The 21,234-nt window shown below is 36.9% G+C and overlaps 1 protein-coding gene across 2 annotated transcripts in view; it reads left to right on the top strand.

Annotated features, from left to right (window-relative positions):
• LOC106880967 (neuroendocrine protein 7B2) overlaps window positions 1-21,234 on the top strand; it is a 50,827-nt gene that overhangs the window by 22,308 nt on the left and 7,285 nt on the right. For both annotated transcript variants that reach the window (XR_016244829.1, XM_089365503.1), the window contains exons 3-5: window positions 7,227-7,352; window positions 11,296-11,498; window positions 14,731-14,784. Coding sequence is in view for 1 of the 2 variants with exons in the window: in XM_089365503.1 (XP_089221629.1) it covers window positions 7,227-7,352; window positions 11,296-11,498; window positions 14,731-14,784 (383 nt within the window). In the remaining variant the exon portion in view is untranslated. The remainder of the gene's footprint in view (window positions 1-7,226; window positions 7,353-11,295; window positions 11,499-14,730; window positions 14,785-21,234) is intronic.

Raw genomic sequence — 21,234 nt, 5'->3', positions numbered from 1 at the left:
CTGCTGTTGCTACTACTACCACTATTACTATTACTACTACAAATATTACTACCACCATACTGCTAAAACCACGACCACGACCGCCACCACGACCGCCACCGCCACCACCGCCACAACCACCACCGCCGCCACCACCACCACCACCACCACCACCACCACCACCACTACTACTACTAGTTTCATTAATTAGCCACAATTAGTCAATGGGCTTTGTAACTCCATCCTCAATTATTAAGTCATATTGGATCTTGGTTCTTGTTAAAATTCTTCCAATGACTTGAATTATTTCAAATTTTCACTTTTTGTGGGTTTTTTTTTTTTTCAAATTTTGTACACTGATGTAGTTTTGCATGCTGATGATGGAAATCACATTCATTTTGTTTCCCTCTCTGTTAGGAGGCACAAGCACTTACGCACACGACGGGAACTTCTGTCTCCCAAATTCAATGACAAGGCTTCGGTCGGTCTGAGGCTATTGCAGAAAACATTCATTTCTAGAAGTTAATACAAGACGACATGATGGTGGAACAATGAAACAGACAATGCTATGAAAACAAAAGGACAAACTTATAAAGACTAGTAAAATGGTGGTAACAGAGAATTATATCAAGTAACCAGAAGGGAAGCTTGGTAGCAGGTTTACACAGTAAGGGGAAGGGCAGAAAGTAGATTTGTTAATGTTCTACCGCATGAGGATAAGAGAGAGGTGTGAGATGTTCTAGATTGCAAGATAAATGCTTGAAAGAATTTTAAAAAGAGCCATCAGATTTGTATGGAATGGTTAGGGGGAGATGCAGCTTAATTATAAAAGTACTTTTTTACCTGACGAGAATGTTTGTAACAGAATGGATTTCAGGTAAACATTTGATGACTGTAAACAAATCATCTGGATTAATTGTTCAGCAAGAAATTGTGGAATTGTCTCTTGCAGACTTGAGAGATAACCATTATTATTACATATTCATTATTATTATTATTAGGGCAGCAAGCTGGCAGAATTGTTAGCATGCCAGGCGAAATGCTTAGCAGTATTTCATCTGCAGCTACGTTCTGAGTTCAAATTCCGTCGAGGTCGACTTTGCCTTTCATCTGTCGGTGATAGGGCCACCATCATTGGGTAACCCTATCCCATACAAATCAATTCTCTTCAATAAAAACGAAAACGCTGGATAAATTGAATAACAGCATAACAAATATTTATTATGAGATACTCAGCCTACATCTCGAGTGACGGAATTGCCAGGACGCCCTTTATGGTTGGTGTGAAGACGGTGTCGATGCTGGTTGATTAAATCATTCTTCAACCTCAGTTAGTGTAGACTCAAAAGTAAAGTTATGGAGCGGCTCTTAGGGACCTCGTGTCTTCTCAAATGCGCAGCGCTAAGAGGTTGAGAAAAGACGGGAACACTTTGATATAGGATGACCTCGCATGTGCATGAGGGACTTCCTGCATGCCTTCTGGAAGACATGTCCCTGCGCATGCGTGGACGAACTTCCCAAAATGGCGACACATCCATTCAGGGTTGATGAATTAAGTACCAGTTGAGTACTGGGGTCGATCTAATCCATTCAGCCCTCCCCCAAATTTCAAGCCTTGTGCCTATAGTAGAAAGGATTATTCTTGCATACCCATTTGCGAGTGGCAAAGCTGGCTATGGGACATTTAAGAAAGGGATTAGCATGAGTGTATCACAGCAAGGCCACAGCTGAATTGCTTAAACCAATAAAAGAAGTAGAAAAGAAAAAAAAACATGACAGAAAATAGGGGATCAGAGAAGCAGAGGTTGAAATTCAGGTGCATTGGATAAGTTTGGTTGTCAATAATATTCAGATTATTATTTTAGAACTGTAGAGGCCATGGTAGAAACCACTTCCACAAACTACTCCCATTTTGTAAGAATAATGAAAAGCACAAAACAAAACGGAAAACAATGATTTAAAGAAAACATTTTACTAACGTTTTAAGCAATTCGATATCTTGCCAATATCAAAAGTCTCAATGCTTTAACATAAATCATATTAAAATCACTTCATCTCTACTTCTCTCTCTCTCTCTCTTGCTGGTAATTTTACCTCAGTCAGTTACAAAGTACTGTTCGCTTCTTTTTTAGTTGTTTTATTTTTTGTAACAATTTTTTCTTTAGTATTTTTTGCTCTTAGTCCTTTGCACTGTTGAATGGGAGCAAGTTATTATACTCCCCTTTGCAGAGCATTTTTGTCATTCCTGTGCATCTATGCATGGCAGACAACGTCTAGGCTGCACTTGAATGATGCTTGTGCAAAGAAAATTTACAGAGAAGAAAATGGTAAGGATGGTATGACTTATGAATTGACAGTCATTTAGATGTTACAGTGTTTTGTAGCATTTGTTCCAGTTCTCTAACCTCTGAATTCAAATCCTGCCAAGGTAAACTTTGCCATTCGTCGCTTCAGGACAGATAAGCAGAGTGAAAGTCCAGGGTTGTGAAGTAGCAGTGTCAACCTGTAATACCCAACATACATTATGCGTATTATTTCTATACACATACATACATACACACATACACACATACATACATACATATATACATGCATGCATACATACATACATGTATACACACATACATAACATAGATACATGTATACATATATACATACATACATACATTCATACATACACATATACATACACACGTAATACATGCATGCATATATACATACATGTATACATATATACATATAAATAATATATAAATATATGCATATATCCATACATATATGTACATACCTACATATATATATGTATACATACAGGCATATATGGGTACAGGACATAAAAAAAACCCTTAAACACAATGAGAAACGAAAACAGAAAACGAACTATTTTTGAACAATGAAAAAAAACAGAGAAACAAAACATGCAACATACATACATACATACATACATACATACATACATACATACATACATGCATTCATACATACATACGTACATACATGCATTCATACATACATACGTACATACATACATACATGTATACATACATACATTCATACATACATGTATACATACATACATTCATACATACATACATAAATACATACATACATACATACATACATACATTCATACATATACATACATACATATGTATGTATACATATTTATATAAATATATGTATATGTATGTATATATACATATATAATTTATATACATATATACATACATATATATATATATATATATATATATATATATATATATATATATATATATATACACATATATATATACACACACACTCACCCCCCCCCCCCCCCCACACACACACACACATATATATGTATGTATGCATATATGGAAAAGTTAATTTATTATAATGACTTCTAATTTATGTATAAGGCCAACAATTTCGAAGTGGGACAGTTAGTTGCTATCATCAACCTCATTACTTACCTACTTCTTTCTTCTATTGACCCTGTAAGGATGAGATGCAAAGCGGACCCTGGTGGGAACTGAACTCAGAATGCAAAGAACTAGAATAAATACAGCAAATCATTTTGCTTGACACTCTAAAAACACTGTCAAGCCATTATTTTTGTTGTATCATGGTATAACATGGGTCTTAATTTGTTTTTAACTTGAATAATAGACATTATAAGCACTGGTGTAGCTGTGTAGTTGCTTCCCAACCACATGGTTCTGGTTTCAGTCCAACTGTGTAGCACCTTGGGCAAATGTCTTCTTCTATAGCCTCAGGCCAACCTAAGCCATGTGAGTGGATTTGGTAGATAGAAACTGAAAGAAGCCTGTCATATATATAACAGAAAGCCACAACTTACATAGATTAGAATTGGGCTTCTAAACCTGTGAGGCCCCTAGGTAACACACTGCACTGGGCCCTAATAGTATTTATTTATTGACAGCATGTCACAGCATACGTGAATTAGAATTGGGTCCCTACACTCATGAGGTCCCTGTGAAAATCATTGCACTGTTCCTGTTAATATTTATCTATTGACAGTAAATCACTGCATACGTAGATCAGAATCAAGCTCCTAGACCTGTGAAGCCCCAAAGTAACTGGTGTGCATACCCTTGTCATAAGAAGAACATTCTGAGACTACAACCAACACACACCCTGTGACTATACACACCCTATGATTACCACCAATGCACACACTGTACCACATGCAATGAAATTTGTCAGTTATGGATGGCAGGTTACAGATACAGCGCAAGCTGGTGAATAATGGCACAGCAAGGGTAGACAACAAACTCTCAAATAATACGATGTAACAGGTATATTTGTTCTCGAAAATAAAGTTTAAAGCAAGGAAATGGGTGTAGTTATATTTTGTGTGTTGAAACATCTATAAACTGTTTTCAAATCCAGTTTGGACTAATTTTTATATGGGAACACTTCACTAAGTCTTTTCACATATATATATATACATTACTGGTCCCAGTATTTGTCACTCAGCTGTGAAGAAACAATAAGAATTTTTTTTTGCTTTGTTTTATTCTGAATTTTTGTTTATTTACTTTATTTATTATCATTATTTTTTTATTTAGCGAAACAATAAATTCTAAATCAAAACAGTAGGAATACCACAATTAAGGTCAATAGAATAAATAGTATATCTTGTATTTTATATTTAGTGGAAGTGCTGGTGGATGGGTGGGTGGGAGCAACGATGAGTAATTATTGCTTAATTGGTAGAAGTTAATTGGATTTCTAATTTTTTTATTTTAATTTATATTCTGTTTTTGTTCCAGTTCTATATTTAAGAGATGAGGAATTATGTACATTACTCTTTTACGCTTTTACTTGTTTCAGTCATTTGACTGCGGCCATGCTGGAGCACCGCCTTTAGTCGAGCAAATCGACCCTGGGACTTATTCTTTGTAAGCCTAGTACTTATTCTATCGGTCTCTTTTGCCGAACTGCTAAGTGACAGGGACATAAACACACCAGCACCAGTCGTCATGCAATGCTAGGGGGACAAACACAGACACACAAACATACACACACACACACACACACACACACATATACATATATACGACGGGCTTCTTTCAGTTTTCGTCTACCAAATCCACTCACAAGGCTTTGGTCGGCCCGAGGCTATAGTAGAAGACACTTGCCCAAGATACCACACAGTAGGACTGAACCCGGAGCCGTGTGGTTGGTAAGCAAGCTACTTACCACAATCACTCCTGCGCCATTATTTACATTATTTACATTTGACGGATATTTGTCCTCATCTGATGAAGGCTGGAGGGTATATCAGCCGAAACGTGTTAACAACAAACAAGATGAGGACAAATATCCATCAAATGTAAATCTGTTTTTGTTGTTATTATTTATAAACCTCCAGGTCAACCCTGGTTGATCAGGCCTATGATTGAAAGCATTCCAGGTGTCACCAACCTGTTCTTTTTGATTTGGTAAGGAGCACAGTGTATCTAGGATTACATTATGCAATGTTTCTTTTTTTTTTCTTATTTTGAAAGACAGTAAGATATGTTATGAGGGTAATCTGGTTGGTATTTTTAGCAAGTTCAGAGCCCCTACAGGGTTGTCATTTTCAACCTAGCTTAATCACGTAGCACACTGAATGAAATGTGCCATGCAGTGTTACAGTTTGCTCTCAGCTAGAGTTTTATTATCTTCTGTCTTTTTGTTGTTTTTGTTATTGAACTACGGACATGCAAGGTCACTGTCTTGGAAGGTTTTATAAGCACACACATACACACATAACTGTATACATACATACATACATACATACATACATACATACATACATACATACATACATACATATATACATATATATATATATATATATATATATATATATATATATATATATATATATATATATATAACTGTATACATATATACATTATATGTATATATATATACACACACACATACAGGGGGGTCAATTTGTTTGACTAAAGGTGGTGCTCCAGCATGGCTGCAGTCAAATGATTGAAACACATAAAAGAATGCACACACATACATATTTATGTACATATATACATACATATATATAATACACACACATTTATACCCATACACACACACACAGATATATTCATACATATATACACATATGCAGATGCGCACAAGCACACACACACGCACACACATCTACTAAATCCACACACAAGGAGCTGTAATAGTAGAGACTGAACCGCAGAACACATAGTTGTAAAATAGACTTCTTAACCATACAGCTGCACCTGTGCATATGCACAAAATTCTTAAAATTGTTTTGAAAGCAGAGATGTGTGCTTTATACATGGTAGTGACATGTGGTGTTTTTTTTATGTGGCACTGGCACTAACGAGCCCACAAGACAAGGACCTCTTGGCTTAGAGATCGAGTGGTGGACATGGTCATAAATGACATGCCGATATGTATGGATGGCCACGATTTTACTTAGCTTGACACGTCTTCTCGAGCACAACAAATCGCAAGCTGTAGATGGTGATGTTTGTTGACATTCCTTCTCAACAAAGCCATCTTCTATCTCTGCACTTTTGAAGACATGGGAAATAAAGATAAAATCCCTCAATTTGCAAAACAGGTAAGGGTTAGTAATAAGCAGAGCATGCAGCTGTAAAATAATGCAGGCAGCAATAACAAGTATTCATCCAACCCATGCTGGCATGGAAAAACAGACATAAAACAAACAAACGAGTAAATTATCATGGACGCCATAGAGACCACCAAGTGGTTTTCCTCTCAGTTTGTAATTTATACACAAATATATATATATATATATATATATATATATATATATAAATGTATTTTATGATCTACAGACAATTTTTATGCATGCTGGCCACTAGTATAAGTTATTATCTTTAATAATTTTTACCCTTATATATTTACTTAAATACATACCTATATATATATATATATATATATATATATATATATATATATATATATATATATATAAGTATGTATATATAAGTATGTATGAAGAATAATAATAAATGGAGGTCGATTTATTATTATTCTTCATATCTACTCAAAATACATCACTTTAACTTGGTATTTCTACCTATTAATCGAGTATGATATCCCAGTTTTGTATGATTTTTGCTACCCTGGTAATTATTAACATATTTTCATTATTGAAGTTTTTTCAACCGAGATAATATTAATATATACATAAATCTATATATATATATATATATATATTGTTGTTTTCTTCATTATTACAGGAGGCTCTGGAGAACAGCATTTGACACCGCAAGGGAAACAGAAGACTACTAAACAGGAAATAAAGTCTGATAAGGATTTACCAGCTTACTGCAATCCACCGAACCCTTGTCCAAAAGGATACACAGGTGAATCCTTTGTCTTTAACACTGACATCATCATCATTGTCATTGTTGTCATCGTTGTCGTCGTCAACATCATCACTGCCACCATCATTATCATCATTGTCAATAGTAACAACAATGCCATAATTCTCATTTGTTAAGTAAGTTTTTGTTGTGCTTAACATTGCTTATTTTGCCACTGTTGTTCAAGACATTAGTATTGCTGCCACCATGCCCATAATCATCAATGTCGTCATCGTCACAGTCATTGTCATTGTCATCGTCATCGTCCTCCTTATCTTCCTCGTCCTCCTCCTTGTCCTCCTCCTCCCTCTCATCCTTGTTCTCTTCCTTGCCCTCATCCTCCTCCTCCTTTACTTGTCCTTGTCCTTGTTCTCCTTGTCATCATCATCATTGACCTCCACCCCATCCTCGACATCATCCTCACTATCTTCCTCCTCCTCCTCCTCCTCCTCACCCTTGTCATTGTCATTGTTGTTGTCATTGTTGTCCTCCTCATTAACATGAACAACAACAACAGCAATAATAAGCCCATCATTCTCATTATAATAGATTTTGTTCTTAGTGGGGAAAATTTTGCAACTATTGCTCCTCCTCCTCCTCCTCATCATCATCATCATCATCAACATCTCCTTCAATGCCACAATCACAACATCATCATCATCATCATCATCATTTAATATCTGCTTTTCATGTTGGCATGGGTTGGACGGTTCGACTGGGGTCTGGCAAGCCAGAAGGCTGCACTAGGCTCCAATCTGCACAAGGCCTCAGATTTGGGGGAAGGGATTAAGCTGATTACATTGACCCCAGTACGTAACTGGTGATTGTTTAATCATCCCCGAAAGAATGAAAGGCAAAGTTGACCTCGGCAGAATTTGAACTAAGTACGTAATGGCAGATGAAATACCGCTAAGTATTTTATCCAGCGTCCTAATGGTTCTGTCAGCTCACCACCTTGATAATAATAATAATAATAATAATAATAATAATAATAATAATAATAATTTCCCTGATGCAGTACCAGACAGTGGTTCTCGTGGCTTCTTATCTTAACTGATTGTTTTGTCTTGGTATAAAAAGATGGGCTGCAACAAATATTCTGCTCAATACCACAGATTTGTTTGTCAGTTGCTTGACCTTAATCAGTTGAGCATGTCCCTTGGTGGCTGACGATATGTGCATCTCTGATCATGAGCAGAAGTAGTGGGGGAGCATCATAGCCATGTGCTGAGAGGAATTCTTTGGGGTTTGAATAATTCACCTTTGGGAACATAGGTATTTTGTTCGACATCCTCAAACAACCTTTATTCAAGGACCTTTTGAGCGGGATGGGCTACTCGACCTGAAGAAAATTCTAACTGGGCCCCACCTGCGAGGTTATACACTGTTTATCTTGATATGAGATCGCCATGCCATGCACATATGGTTGTGATGCATGTGCCTGGTGTCCCCTTATCAGACAGGTAGTCATGATGGGTATACTGGGCCTCATATATTTGTGCCCCAGTGTCACTTTGATGGCATGCACTGCTCTCTCACTCAATAATAATAGTAATAATAATAATGTGGAAACTAATGTCAGGTGCTTTGGTATAAAGACTTAGAAAAAGGTGGGCTGCTACCTATTAAACAGAAAGGGTGTTGAAAGAGGAGTCTGGGAATGAAGGATCAGCTTTTAATTGATAATCTAATTAGCAAGAACTGCAAGAGAAGACACACAAACTTAAGCATGGCATGGATTGACTATCGTAAAGCCTAGGATAGGATACCACACTCATGGATAATAAGAACAATGGAAATGTACGGAGTAGCAGAAAATATGAGAAGTCCTATAGGGAGCAGTATGAAATGTTGGAGAACGGAATTGACAGTAGGGAATCAAATATTAGGAGAGGTGAAAATCAAGAGAAGAATCTTTCAAGGGGACAGTATGATCTTTGTGCTGGGAATGATCCCCTTGAGTGAAATACTACAAAAAACAAAGTTGGGGTATGACCTGAGAAGAGGTAAAGGAAAGCTGAACCACTAGGTATTCATGGACAACTTGAAATTATTCATAAAAAGTGAGGGAGAACTAGACTGCTTAGTCCAGTCTGTATGGATTTTCTCCAATGATATTAAGATGGAGTTTGGGCTCTCAAAATGTGCTGCGATGGTATTGAGATGAGGAAAGCTTGTCCAGACAGAAGGCATATGGTTGCCAAGGAGTGAAGTGATGAAGGCAATTCAACCTAAATCCAACTATAAATACCTGGGAATACTTGAGGGAGATGGCATTAAACCCAGTGACATGAAGGAAAAGACAAACAGAGAGTACCTGCGGTGAGCGAGAAAAATATTGGCTTCATAGCTGAATGCCAGGAACATAATTTTGGCAATAAACTCGTGCACAGTCGCAGTAGTTTGGTATGATACTGGAATCCTGAAGTGGACAGAAGAGGAGCTAAAGGAGATGGACAGAAAGTCGAGAAAGCTCCTAACAATGCATGGAGCCCATCATTCACATACAGTCACTGATCGCCTATACATGAAGAGAGCAAATGGAGGAAGAGGACTGATAAGTGTGGAAGACTGCATGCGTATCGAAATAGAGAGCTTAATGAAATACCTAGCCCAAAGTAAGGAAACCTTGCTAGTGACAGTTAGGAACGAGGGAGTATTGAAAGCAGAGAATAAAGGAAAAACAAAAGAAGTTAAAAAGGACATGTAGAAGAATTACGCAGGAAGAGACTACACAATCAATTCCATGTAGCTACAACAGAAATTGCTGGAAAAAATCAGGTGGGAATGGCTGAAGAAAGGAACATTGAAAAAAGAGACCAAGAGCACTATACTGGCAGTGCAAGACCAAGCTTTGGCCACGAACTGGAGGGTTAACCTTAGCAATGAGCAAGTGTCTCCGCTGTGCCACTTCTGTAACGGAGTGGACGAAACCATTGCCTATATCATGAATGAATGCTCTAGACCTGTCCAAAACTTCTAGATTTGTGGTGGCATGATCAGGCAGCAAAATTGGCTACACTGGAAACTGTGCAATAAGTGGGGGCTAGAGAGAGACAAGATGTGGTATGAGCCCAAACCACAGAGTGGTGGAGTTAGAGACTAGTAAAATCCTCTGGGATTTCCAATCCAAACAGATCAGGTGCTAGAGCATAACAGACAAGACTTAGTGGTAGTGGACAAGGTGCACCACATATGCTATGTAGTTAACGTTGCATGCCCCTTTGACCCACGAATAGTCAAGAAAGAAGGCGAAAAAGAGAGATATATACAATCATCTTAAGTACAAAATAACCCAACCATAGAAAATAATGGTGAAGAAAGTGCCAATTACTGTTGGGTCCTTAGGGATAGTAACAGAAGGCATCAAGAGGAATATAAAAGAAATCGGAATAGAGTGCCCAGAAGGACTGTTACAAAAGGTTTGCCTCCTTGGTACAGCCAGAATAATCAGGAAAGTATTAAATAGTTGAAAAGAACAGATAACATGGTACCGTAGTCTGCAGGCAGCAAGCCTGCTATGCATGCAAGACTCCAGGAGTTCCTACAAAACCTATGATAAAAATAAATAAAAATAATGATATTTTTACTATAGGCACAAGGCCTGACATTTTGAAGAGGAGGACAGTTAATTACATTGACCCCGGTGTTCAAGTGGGGTGAAACTTTAGGGGGTGGGGCTAATTGATTAATATGACCCCAGTATTCAGTTTATTTCATTGATTCTGAAAGGAAACAAGGCAATGTTTACCTCAGTGGATTTGAACTCAGAACATAAAACCAGAAGAAATACCACTGAACATTTTGTCTGACATGTGAACAAATAAAGAAACAACAACAACAACAACAGCAAAATAGATTTATCTTAACCATGTCATTTTTTTTTTTTTCCATATTTTTTGCCTTTTTTTTTCTCATTTGAAATCCATTATTTATTATGCAGAGAGAGATGGATGTTTGGAAAAATTTGAAAATACTGCTAACAACAACCGAAAATATCAAGAGTCTCAGAACTGCCCCTGTGATGCTGATCACATGTTCACCTGCCCTGCCGGCAGTAAAGTGATCAATACCAAAAGTCGAAAGGCTACTGCTAGTATTGGATCTGGTGTTGCACATGCCCTTGGAGATCAAGAAAGCAATGAGGTAAGTTGAATGGTTTAAATATTTGTCAAGAAGAAAAAAAAAATGTTGGATTTTTGGTTTTTTTTTCTTCTTCTCTTAACCCTTTAGCATTTAAACTGGCTGTATCCAGTTCAAGTATTGAACTTGCTTTTATGTTCAAACTGTCCAGATCCAGCCTCTCACACCTACTCTACAATGTCATTCTAAAAATAAGTAATCACATCATTGAAATGTTGAAGCTATGAGATAATGGGTGTATGTGCATACATGTATACAAACATGCACATAAGCATGTGTGTGTGTGTGTACATACATACATACATACATACGTACATATATATATATATATATATATATATATAGCTCCTCGCCTTACCCACTCTGGTTAAACCATCCAACCCATGCCAGCATAGTTAACGGACTTTAAATCATGGTGATGAATATGATATACATACATACAAGCATATATATATATATATATATATATATATATATATATATATATATATATATATATATATATATATATATATATATATATATATATATATATATATATATATATATATATATATATATATACATATATATATATACATATATATATATATATATACATATATATATGTAAATATATATATATATATATATATATATATATATATATGTGTGTGTGTGTGTGTGTGTGTGTGTGTGTGTATATGTATATATATATATATATATGTATATGTATATATGTGAGTAAAAATAAATACAAAAAAAGGGTTTTGTATGATCGTGTAGAGAGGAATATATTATTTTATTTAAAAGAGTTCCAACTCTGTTTTTTATGTTTTATTTATATTCTTGTAAAATTAATGTGGGATATAGAATATGGAATGTATAATATATAATCTAAAAATGGATGGTACAACGAAATGAAGTATTGAATGTCTTATTGAATATATGGAATATGTCTTATTGAATATATCAAATATTGAGTGTTCAATATAAAGGATTAAATATATAAAAAGGCGAATACGTATTTTCAATACCTTGTGGTATTCATCATGGCCGGTATCTGATAGACTGTAACATATATGTATATATGTATATATGTGTGTGTATGTGCATGTGTGTGTACCTGTGTGTGCCTGTGTGTGATTGTGTGCATATGAGTATACGTGAATGCACATATACATATAACTTGAGTATATGTGCATGTGTGTACAAGTTTAAGAATGTATATGCTTCTCTTTGTACATGTCTAAACGCATACGCGGTCTCAATGCACATATACATGTTTATATGTGTTTGTAAATCATTTGTATGCATGTATTTGTGTGCATGTATGCATATGCATGTTTTGTGTGCATATGTGTGTTCTTTGAACTATCCTAGCTTATTAATAAATTAATTAAATGATATTGCTGTCCTACATATTTAATTATGTATATTAAGCTGCTATCCATCCAAGCTTGACTTCCAAACACAAAAGCCAGTGTGATATTATTATAAGGCTAATTCTATTATAAGGCTAATTCTATTATAAGGCTAATTCTATTATAAGGCTAATTCTATTATAAGGTTAATTACATTTTTTATCCTCAATCTGTTCTTTGAACAACAGTTACCCTTATCACACCTTTAACCATTCTGCATTCAGATTAATCTGTCAAATGTACTGCTTATTTATTCACATTGTTTTAAATCAATCCTACTTTAACTGGTAACTCTGAGATTTCAATGATGTGACTGCTTATTTTTATAATGACATTGCAGGATATGTGTGAAAGGCATGATCTGGTCAGTTTGAACATAAGGCAGGTAGAATATTTGGGCTGGATATGGCCAGCTTAATCCTTTAGCATTCAGATTACTCTGTCAAATGTAAAGCTTACTTATTCACATTGTTTTAAATTAATCATGCATTATCTCATAGCTTTGGGATTTGGATGATGTGATTGTCTATTTTTAGAATAACATTGTAGGGTAGGTGTGAGAGGCTGTACCTGGCCAGTTTGAACATAAAAAAGGTAGAATATTTGAGCTGGATATGGTTGGTTTAAATACTAAAGGGTCGCTAAAATAATTTCAGCTCTCACAAATACTTCGTGATTCACTCTCCTTGGTACATTACTTTGCCTGATTAAGTTTACCAGGCTTACCAAACTTTTCACCCTTGTCTAATTTGACAATAATTATAATTAATGCTTACGTTTTTCATTCCTTCTTTTCTTTATATTGGTTCATTAAAAATGTTTCTTGGGTCACTACATTAAATCTGTAAGACTACACCACTTAGATATATATAGAATCCTAAGACTCAACATGATCACAGTCTAATTAATTAGTGAAATGATTAAATTTTTGGAAACTTTATCATTTATTCTACAAGGTAGAAAAGTTAAGAAGTTCTTAACTAATCAACCACGTCCATGTCTTTGGAATATGTAGTATTGTGTAATATGCCCAGACTCATTACATTCCGAGTTCAAATTCTGCCAAAGTTGATTTTGCTTTTCACTCGTTAAGGGTCAACGAAATAAGTACCAGTTGAACACCAGGACACTTGTAATTGATCCTCCTCCTCCTCCTCCTCCTGATCTTGCAGGAAGGGCTCAATTAGAATTTTCTTCAGGTTGAATAGCCCATCCCACTCAAAAGGTCCTTCATTAAGGGTTGTTGTTGTTGTTGTTGTTGTTGTTGTTATACCGTTACTCTGTTTAGAGTTAATGTCATACATATTTAATTTAGAGTGATTTAAAGCTTTTATAACTGAACCTAAGTTAGCTCTGGTAGATTAAGACAGATCAATAGTTGACTTCATAGAAATTTGGTAGTTATTATTATTATTATTATTTGTTATTGTTGCTGTTGAGTCCTAAATCACCTCTGATCAAGCAAAACTATGATCAAAGATATTCCATTCTTATGTCCTTATGATCTCAGCTTTTCTCAGTACTCAAAACCATCTTAGTTGTTTAGTTGAGGAAACTTTAACTAAAATTTCTAGAATCCACCCCCTCTCTTCATGTTCTCTCTCTCACACATACACACACACACATACACACATTGGCTCAAGGTATTTTATTTCATGTCGGTGTATAATTTGGTTCTAAGGTTAAAATGCTTAAAAATATATCTTATACTCTTGCATTTATTTAACAAATGTTTGAAAAATGCTGTATTTTTATTTATTTATTTACACATTCCCCATTTAATTGTTCTAAATGTATTTTAAATAATTATATTTTTTATTGACAAATTTCAGAAACGCCAGTCAGTAGTTGCAAAGAAGTCTCCTTTGCCACTTAGTCCTTACCAGGTAATTAAAAATTTTGATTTAATTATGTTTCATAACACCATTCGCATTCAAATGCTATAATTATTCTTACATTCTTTCAAAAGCTTCGAATATCTTGACAACCTAGATACATTTTCAAGTCCACAATTCATTCTTGTATGAAATACTGTTGTAATATTTGGGCAGGTGCACCATCTTGTCACTTGGATCTCCTTGATAAAGTTCAGAAGTAAATCCCTAATTGGATTGACCCCTCTATTACTTCAACTCTGCAACCCTTCTCACATCAGTGTGACATCGCCAGACTTAGTCTTTTCTATTGTTATTGCCACAAGAAGTGCTCTCCTAGCTCCAGATCATTTTGTGCCATCTTGCCTGACTTGAAACTCACAGCATCTCCATCCAAATGCTGTTGTGCTTCCATGAATCAGGAAACCTTTCTACAGTCATAGCTTTTTTCCTCTTGAATTGCCAGACTTTGGAACTGTCTTTCACTTCTTTCTTTTCTTCCTTCTTTTCTTCCTTCTTATGACCTCAGCTCTTTCAAGTATAAAGCAGATTCATCCTCTCATTTTAATTTCTCTTTCTTCATATTCCCTTACACTAAGTGGTTTCTCTTCTTGCTTGGGGCTTCATTATAGAAGAAAAAAATGTAAGCTGTGATGCACTCCAGTAAGAAAATGCATGAAAACAAGCATGCATACAGACATATTTATGTATATGCATATGTTCACATACATACATAACAAAAACATGCACATATACATATATATACACAGACATTCAATGACGAAAAAAATAACTCTCGCATAAAGATAGTGAAAAATATCTTCAGAATACATTACTATTTACTCTTTTACTTGTTTCAGTCATTTTGACTAACCATGCTGGAGCACCGCCTTTAGTCAACAAAGAACTTATTCTTTGGAAGCCTAGTACTTATTCTATCAGTCTCTTTTGCCGAACTGCTAAGTTACGGGGATGTAAACACACCAACATCGGTTGTCGAGTGATGGTAGGGGACAAACACACACACACACACACACACACACACACACACATAAATTCTGGATGAACTTTTGTTTACCTTCACTTGTACCTATTATTCAATTGCAACAGTAAGCATTTGGATATAAATAAGTATCCTTCCAGTAGTATATTGGATATTTATTATCCCTTAGATGGTTGTCTAACCTCTAACTCATATATATGTATATATATAACACACCGCCATCGGTTGTCAAGTAATGTTAGGAGAACAAACACAAACATATACACATACATACATATATGTATATACATATATACAACGGGCTTCTTTCAGTTTCCATCTACCAAATCCACTCACAAGGCTATAGTAGAAGACACTTGCCCAAAGACCCATGCAAGCTACTTACCACACAGCCACTCCTGCGCCTATGAAAGAATATAATGAATTAGAAATTATGTGCTTAACCACGTGCTAGGAGCTATATAGTAAATAGATGTGAATGAACCTCCGTGTGTGTGTGTATGTGTGTGTGTGTGATGACTGTTGATTATTTACCAAGAATGACCAACCCTTGCCCTAAGATTACTGGTGTGACACCTCCCTCACCGTAGTCTCCCATTACAATGAAGACACATCGCAGTATGGTGAAACCAAGACACCACTTCCAAAACACTGACAGCACTCCAACTAAGGTTGTTCTAAACAATACAGCAATTTTTGTGCCCTTGTTAGTAAAGAAACAAAGAAACATACCTGTGACACTCCATTTGCACAATGAAATGGGAAGTCCAATATCTGTTTGTGGCTCCCAGATGCAGCCTAAACTACTTCCACTTGTGCTGGGGGGAGGGGAGAAGATAGGTACAAAAAAGTACCTACACAACAAATTTTCTTTATGGTGACAAATGCTTGTATGGCTTCTGTACAATTCTCTAAATCAGTGCTCCACAACCAGTATGCTGCGACACACTAGTGTGCTACAAGATGGTGTTAGGTGTGCCACAGTGTAACCTGAATATAATTTCTTTCCCTATACATAGTCACAGGAGTGGGTGTGTGGTAAGTAGCTTGCTTACCAACCACATGGTTCCGGGTTCAGTCCCACTGCGTGGCACCTTGGGCAAGTGTCTTCTACTATAGCCTCGGGCCAACCAAAGCCTTGTGAGTGGATTTGGTAGACGGAAACTGAAAGAAGCCTGTTGTATATATGTATATATATATATATATATATATATATATATATATATATATATATATGTATATTTGTGTGTGTGTGTGTGTTTGTGTGTCTGTGTTTGTCCCCCCAACATCACTTGACAACCGATGGTGGTGTGTTTACGTCCCCGTAACTTAGCAGTTCGGCAAAGGAGTCCGATAGAATAAGTACTAGGCTTACGAAGAATAAGTCCTGGAGTCGATTTACTTGACTAAAGGTGGTGCTCCAGCATGGCCGCAGTCAAATGACTGAAACAAGTAAAAGAGTAAAAGAGTATACTTTTAGTTATATTTTTAGTTCGGGTGTGCAGCCAAATTTTGAAAAGAATATAAGTGTACCTCAAGTGAAAAAAGGGTTGCAGAGCACTTCTCTAAATGATGTTGTAAGCCATTAACTTGGCAACGAGCAAAAGTAGGCAAAATAACCAGACACTAAAGCTTCATTGGTTTCATGTGAGAATTTTTTCCTCCCATGTAGACTTACAAACATATACATGGACACACTAGTGTAGCTAGAGTGTGTGCTGCCTGAGGTGGCCCTTCTGTTTTCTGCCCCCCCCCCCCAGACCCCACAAAAAACATATATTGCCTACAGCTATAGCCTACAACAGGATGAAAAGTGCCACCGCGGTGGACCACCACTACAGCCTCTCTTCCCCTAGCTATGGTAGTGCATGGACACACTCATATACATATGCATAATTTTTTAAAGTTCTGATTAAGCTATAAAATGATACATGAGAACTCAGCTATGAGTTCATTGCTGCATCATAGAGAAGAAACAGTTGTAGGCTTATGAAGTTCATTTCATAATTCTTGTTCCATTGTCATTTATTTAATTTGGTGTGTCTTCAACTATAGCCTCGGGCCGACCAAAGCCTTGTGAGTGGATTTGGTAGACGGAAACTGAAAGAAGCCTGTCGTATGTATGTATATATATATGTGTGTGTGTATGTTTGTGTGTTTGTGTTTGTCCCCCTAGCATTGCTTGACAACCGATGCTGGTGTGTTTATGTCCCCGTCACTTAGCGGTTCGGCAAAAGAGACTGATAGAATAAGTACTAGGCTTACAAAGAATAAGTCCTGGGATCGATTTTCTCGCCTAAAAGGCGGTGCTCCAGCATGGCCGCAGTCAAATGACTGAAACAAGTAAAAGAGAGTATATATATATATATATGTATGTATATATATATGTATGTGCATATATATGTGTATGTGTGTGTGTGTGTGTATCTGACACATCTGTTGTTTTTGAACTGTCCTACTCATGTCAGCATAGAGAAAGATGATAATGTTGATACACTCACACCCCCCCCACACAATTATATATATATGTGTGTGTGTGTGTGTGTGTGTGTACACACACACTTTGAAAGGATTGTCCCGGTATTTTTTTGTTCGGCAGGGAACTAGAACACTACAGGAGAGCTCAGCTGATGAGCAGATGTGAATGTAGTGTCTTAAATTATGGACAAAGAAAAAAATCTCTGGGAACTGCAGGCAACACTTACAGTTCCTGTATCCTGGTTATAGATTCATATTTTTTGTTCTTTACCTATTATTATAGGTGGGGCTATTTCACAATAGATATATATATATATTAAAACCTGGAAACGACGGGTTTTCCCACAAATAAAGGACAAAGAACCTGATTCATATCCTTAAAGCTCAATGAATTTGCAGTGTAACGAACATTTGTAAAACAAGTGTGGTAAGAAGTTTGCTTCATAACTGTATGTCCCACCATACAACATCTTTGATATGTGTATTCTACTATAGCTTTGTGCGTTGATTTAGTACATGGAAACTGAAAGAAGCCCATCGTATGTGTATCATCATCATCATCATCATCATCATCATCATCATCGTCCTCATCGTTTAATGTCCGTTTTCCATGCTAGCATGAGTTGGATGATTTGACTGGGGACTGGCAAGCCAGGGGCTGCACCAGGCTCCAATCTGATCTGGCAATGTTTCTACAGCTTGATGCCCTTCATAATACCAAACCACTCCGAAAGTGTAGTGGGTGCTTTTTATGTGCCACCGGCATGGGAGCCAATCAGGCGGCACTGGTATCGGCCACGTTCGAATGGTGCTTTTTATGTGCTACCGGCACAAGAGCCAGTTGGGCTGGAGTTGCTGGCATTGATGTATTTATATGTGTGAGTGTGTGTGAGGTGTATGTGTGTGTGTGAGTGTGTGTGTGAGTGTGTGTGTGTGTGTGTGTGTGTGTGTGTGTGTGTGTGTGTGTGTGCTCGCACACTTTTATATTAACACTTGTTTCTTTCCAGCACTTGATAATCCTTGTTAGTATGTTCACGTCCCTGTAACTTAGTAGTTTGGTAAAAGAGAGTAATAGGATAAATACCAGACTTTCAAAAAAAGTCCTCCTGGGGTCAATTTGTTTCACTACCCTCTTCAAGGCAGGGCCCGAACATGACACAGTCCAATGACTGAAACAAGTAAAAGATTCCAAAGATTCTACATTTTAGTCATCCTATATTTGTGCATGTGCATGCATGCACATGCACACACACACACACACACACACAAAAGACAAGTGCACACATGTGTACTAAAGAAATTGTTGTTGTTGTTGGCACTCTGTCGCTTACGATGTCAAGGGTTCCAGTTGATTCGATCAACAGAACAGCCTGCTCGTGAAATTAACGTGCAAGTGGCTGAGCACTCCACAGACACGTGTACCCTTAATGTAGTTCTCGCGGATATTCAGCGTGACACAGTGTGAGACAAGGCTGACCCTTTGAATTACAGGCACAACAGAAACAGGGAGAAAGAGTAAGGGAAAGTTGTGGTGGAAGAGTACAGCAGGGTTCGCCACCATCCCCTGCCGGAGCCTCATGGAGCTTCAGGTGCTTTCGCTCAATAAACACTCACAACGCCCGGTCTGGGAATCGAAACCGCGATTCTATGACCGCGAGTCCGCTGCCCTAACCACTGGGCCATTGCGCCTCCACACTAAAGAAATATGTACACAAATTTTTATGGGTACGAGCATATTCTCTTAAATACAAATATTTACTAAATAATCACGCACGCACACATCCATACACACATATTTACAAACATACATTTTCATGATAACCACACATGAACTGGTACAATTACCCACGCACAAACACACAGACAGACAAATTCCATGCATGTGAGGAATTAGACACAAGGTCTAATTCCTCACATGCTTGGAACTCTTATCACTTTGTTAGCGACATGCTGAAATTCCACGATAAAGAATTCTGGTAATTTCAAGGTAAGTATACATACATATATAAACCATTAAAATTCAAAGAATGAATAAATAATTTCTCTTTAATAGCTTTACTTTAAATTCCTTACACTGAGCAGGTGAATGGTCAAAGACATTAAAACTTGAACTATACACTCATATAATATATATGCATATACATGTATATATATACATGTATATATATATCATCATCATCATCAACGATGATGATGATGATGATGATGATGATATATGTATATGTATAAGCAGGAGTGGCTGTGTGGTAAGTAGCTTGCTTACCAACAACATGGATCCAGGTTCATTCCCACTGCATAGCACCTTGGGCAAGTGTCTTCTATAGCTTCAGGCCAACCAAAGCCTTGTAAGTGGATTTGGTAGACGGAAACTGAAAGAAGCCCGTGATATATATGTATATATATGTGTGTGTGTGTGTGTACGTGTTTGTGTGTCTGTGTTTGTCCCCCCAACATCGCTTGACAACCGATGGTGGTGTGTTTATGTCCCCGTAACTTAGTGGTTCAGCAAAAGAAACGATAGAATAAGTGCTAGGCTTACAAAGAATAAGTCCTGGGGTCGATTTGCTCGACTAAAGGCGGTGCTCCAGCATGGCCGCAGTCAAATGACTGAAACAAGTAAAAGAGTAAGAGTAAAAGAGTATATCCACATACACACATACACACACACACACATACAAACACACACACACACACACACACACACGCACACACACGCACACACATGCATATATAAATTTACAAATTCTTATGTCATAAACCACCATTGTTCTTGAACGTTGTTTTGTATACCTTCTATGGACTGCTCAAAGCCTACTAAGTTCCTACACCTTGATCCTTGGATCTTAGCTTTACATATAATTTTACACACACGGACACACACACACACACATATATGACGGGCTTCTTTCAGTTTCCATCTACCAAATCCACTCACAAGAGTTTGTTTGGCCCGAGGCTATAGTAGAAGATACTTGCCCCAG

The sequence above is a fragment of the Octopus bimaculoides genome, chromosome Z (genome assembly GCF_046866305.1).
Source record: "Octopus bimaculoides isolate indiv1 chromosome Z, ASM4686630v1, whole genome shotgun sequence".
NCBI classification, from domain to species: Eukaryota; Metazoa; Mollusca; class Cephalopoda; order Octopoda; family Octopodidae; genus Octopus; species Octopus bimaculoides.
The sequence above is the reverse complement of the archived record's forward strand: the minus strand, read 5'-3'. Positions and strand labels throughout refer to the sequence as shown.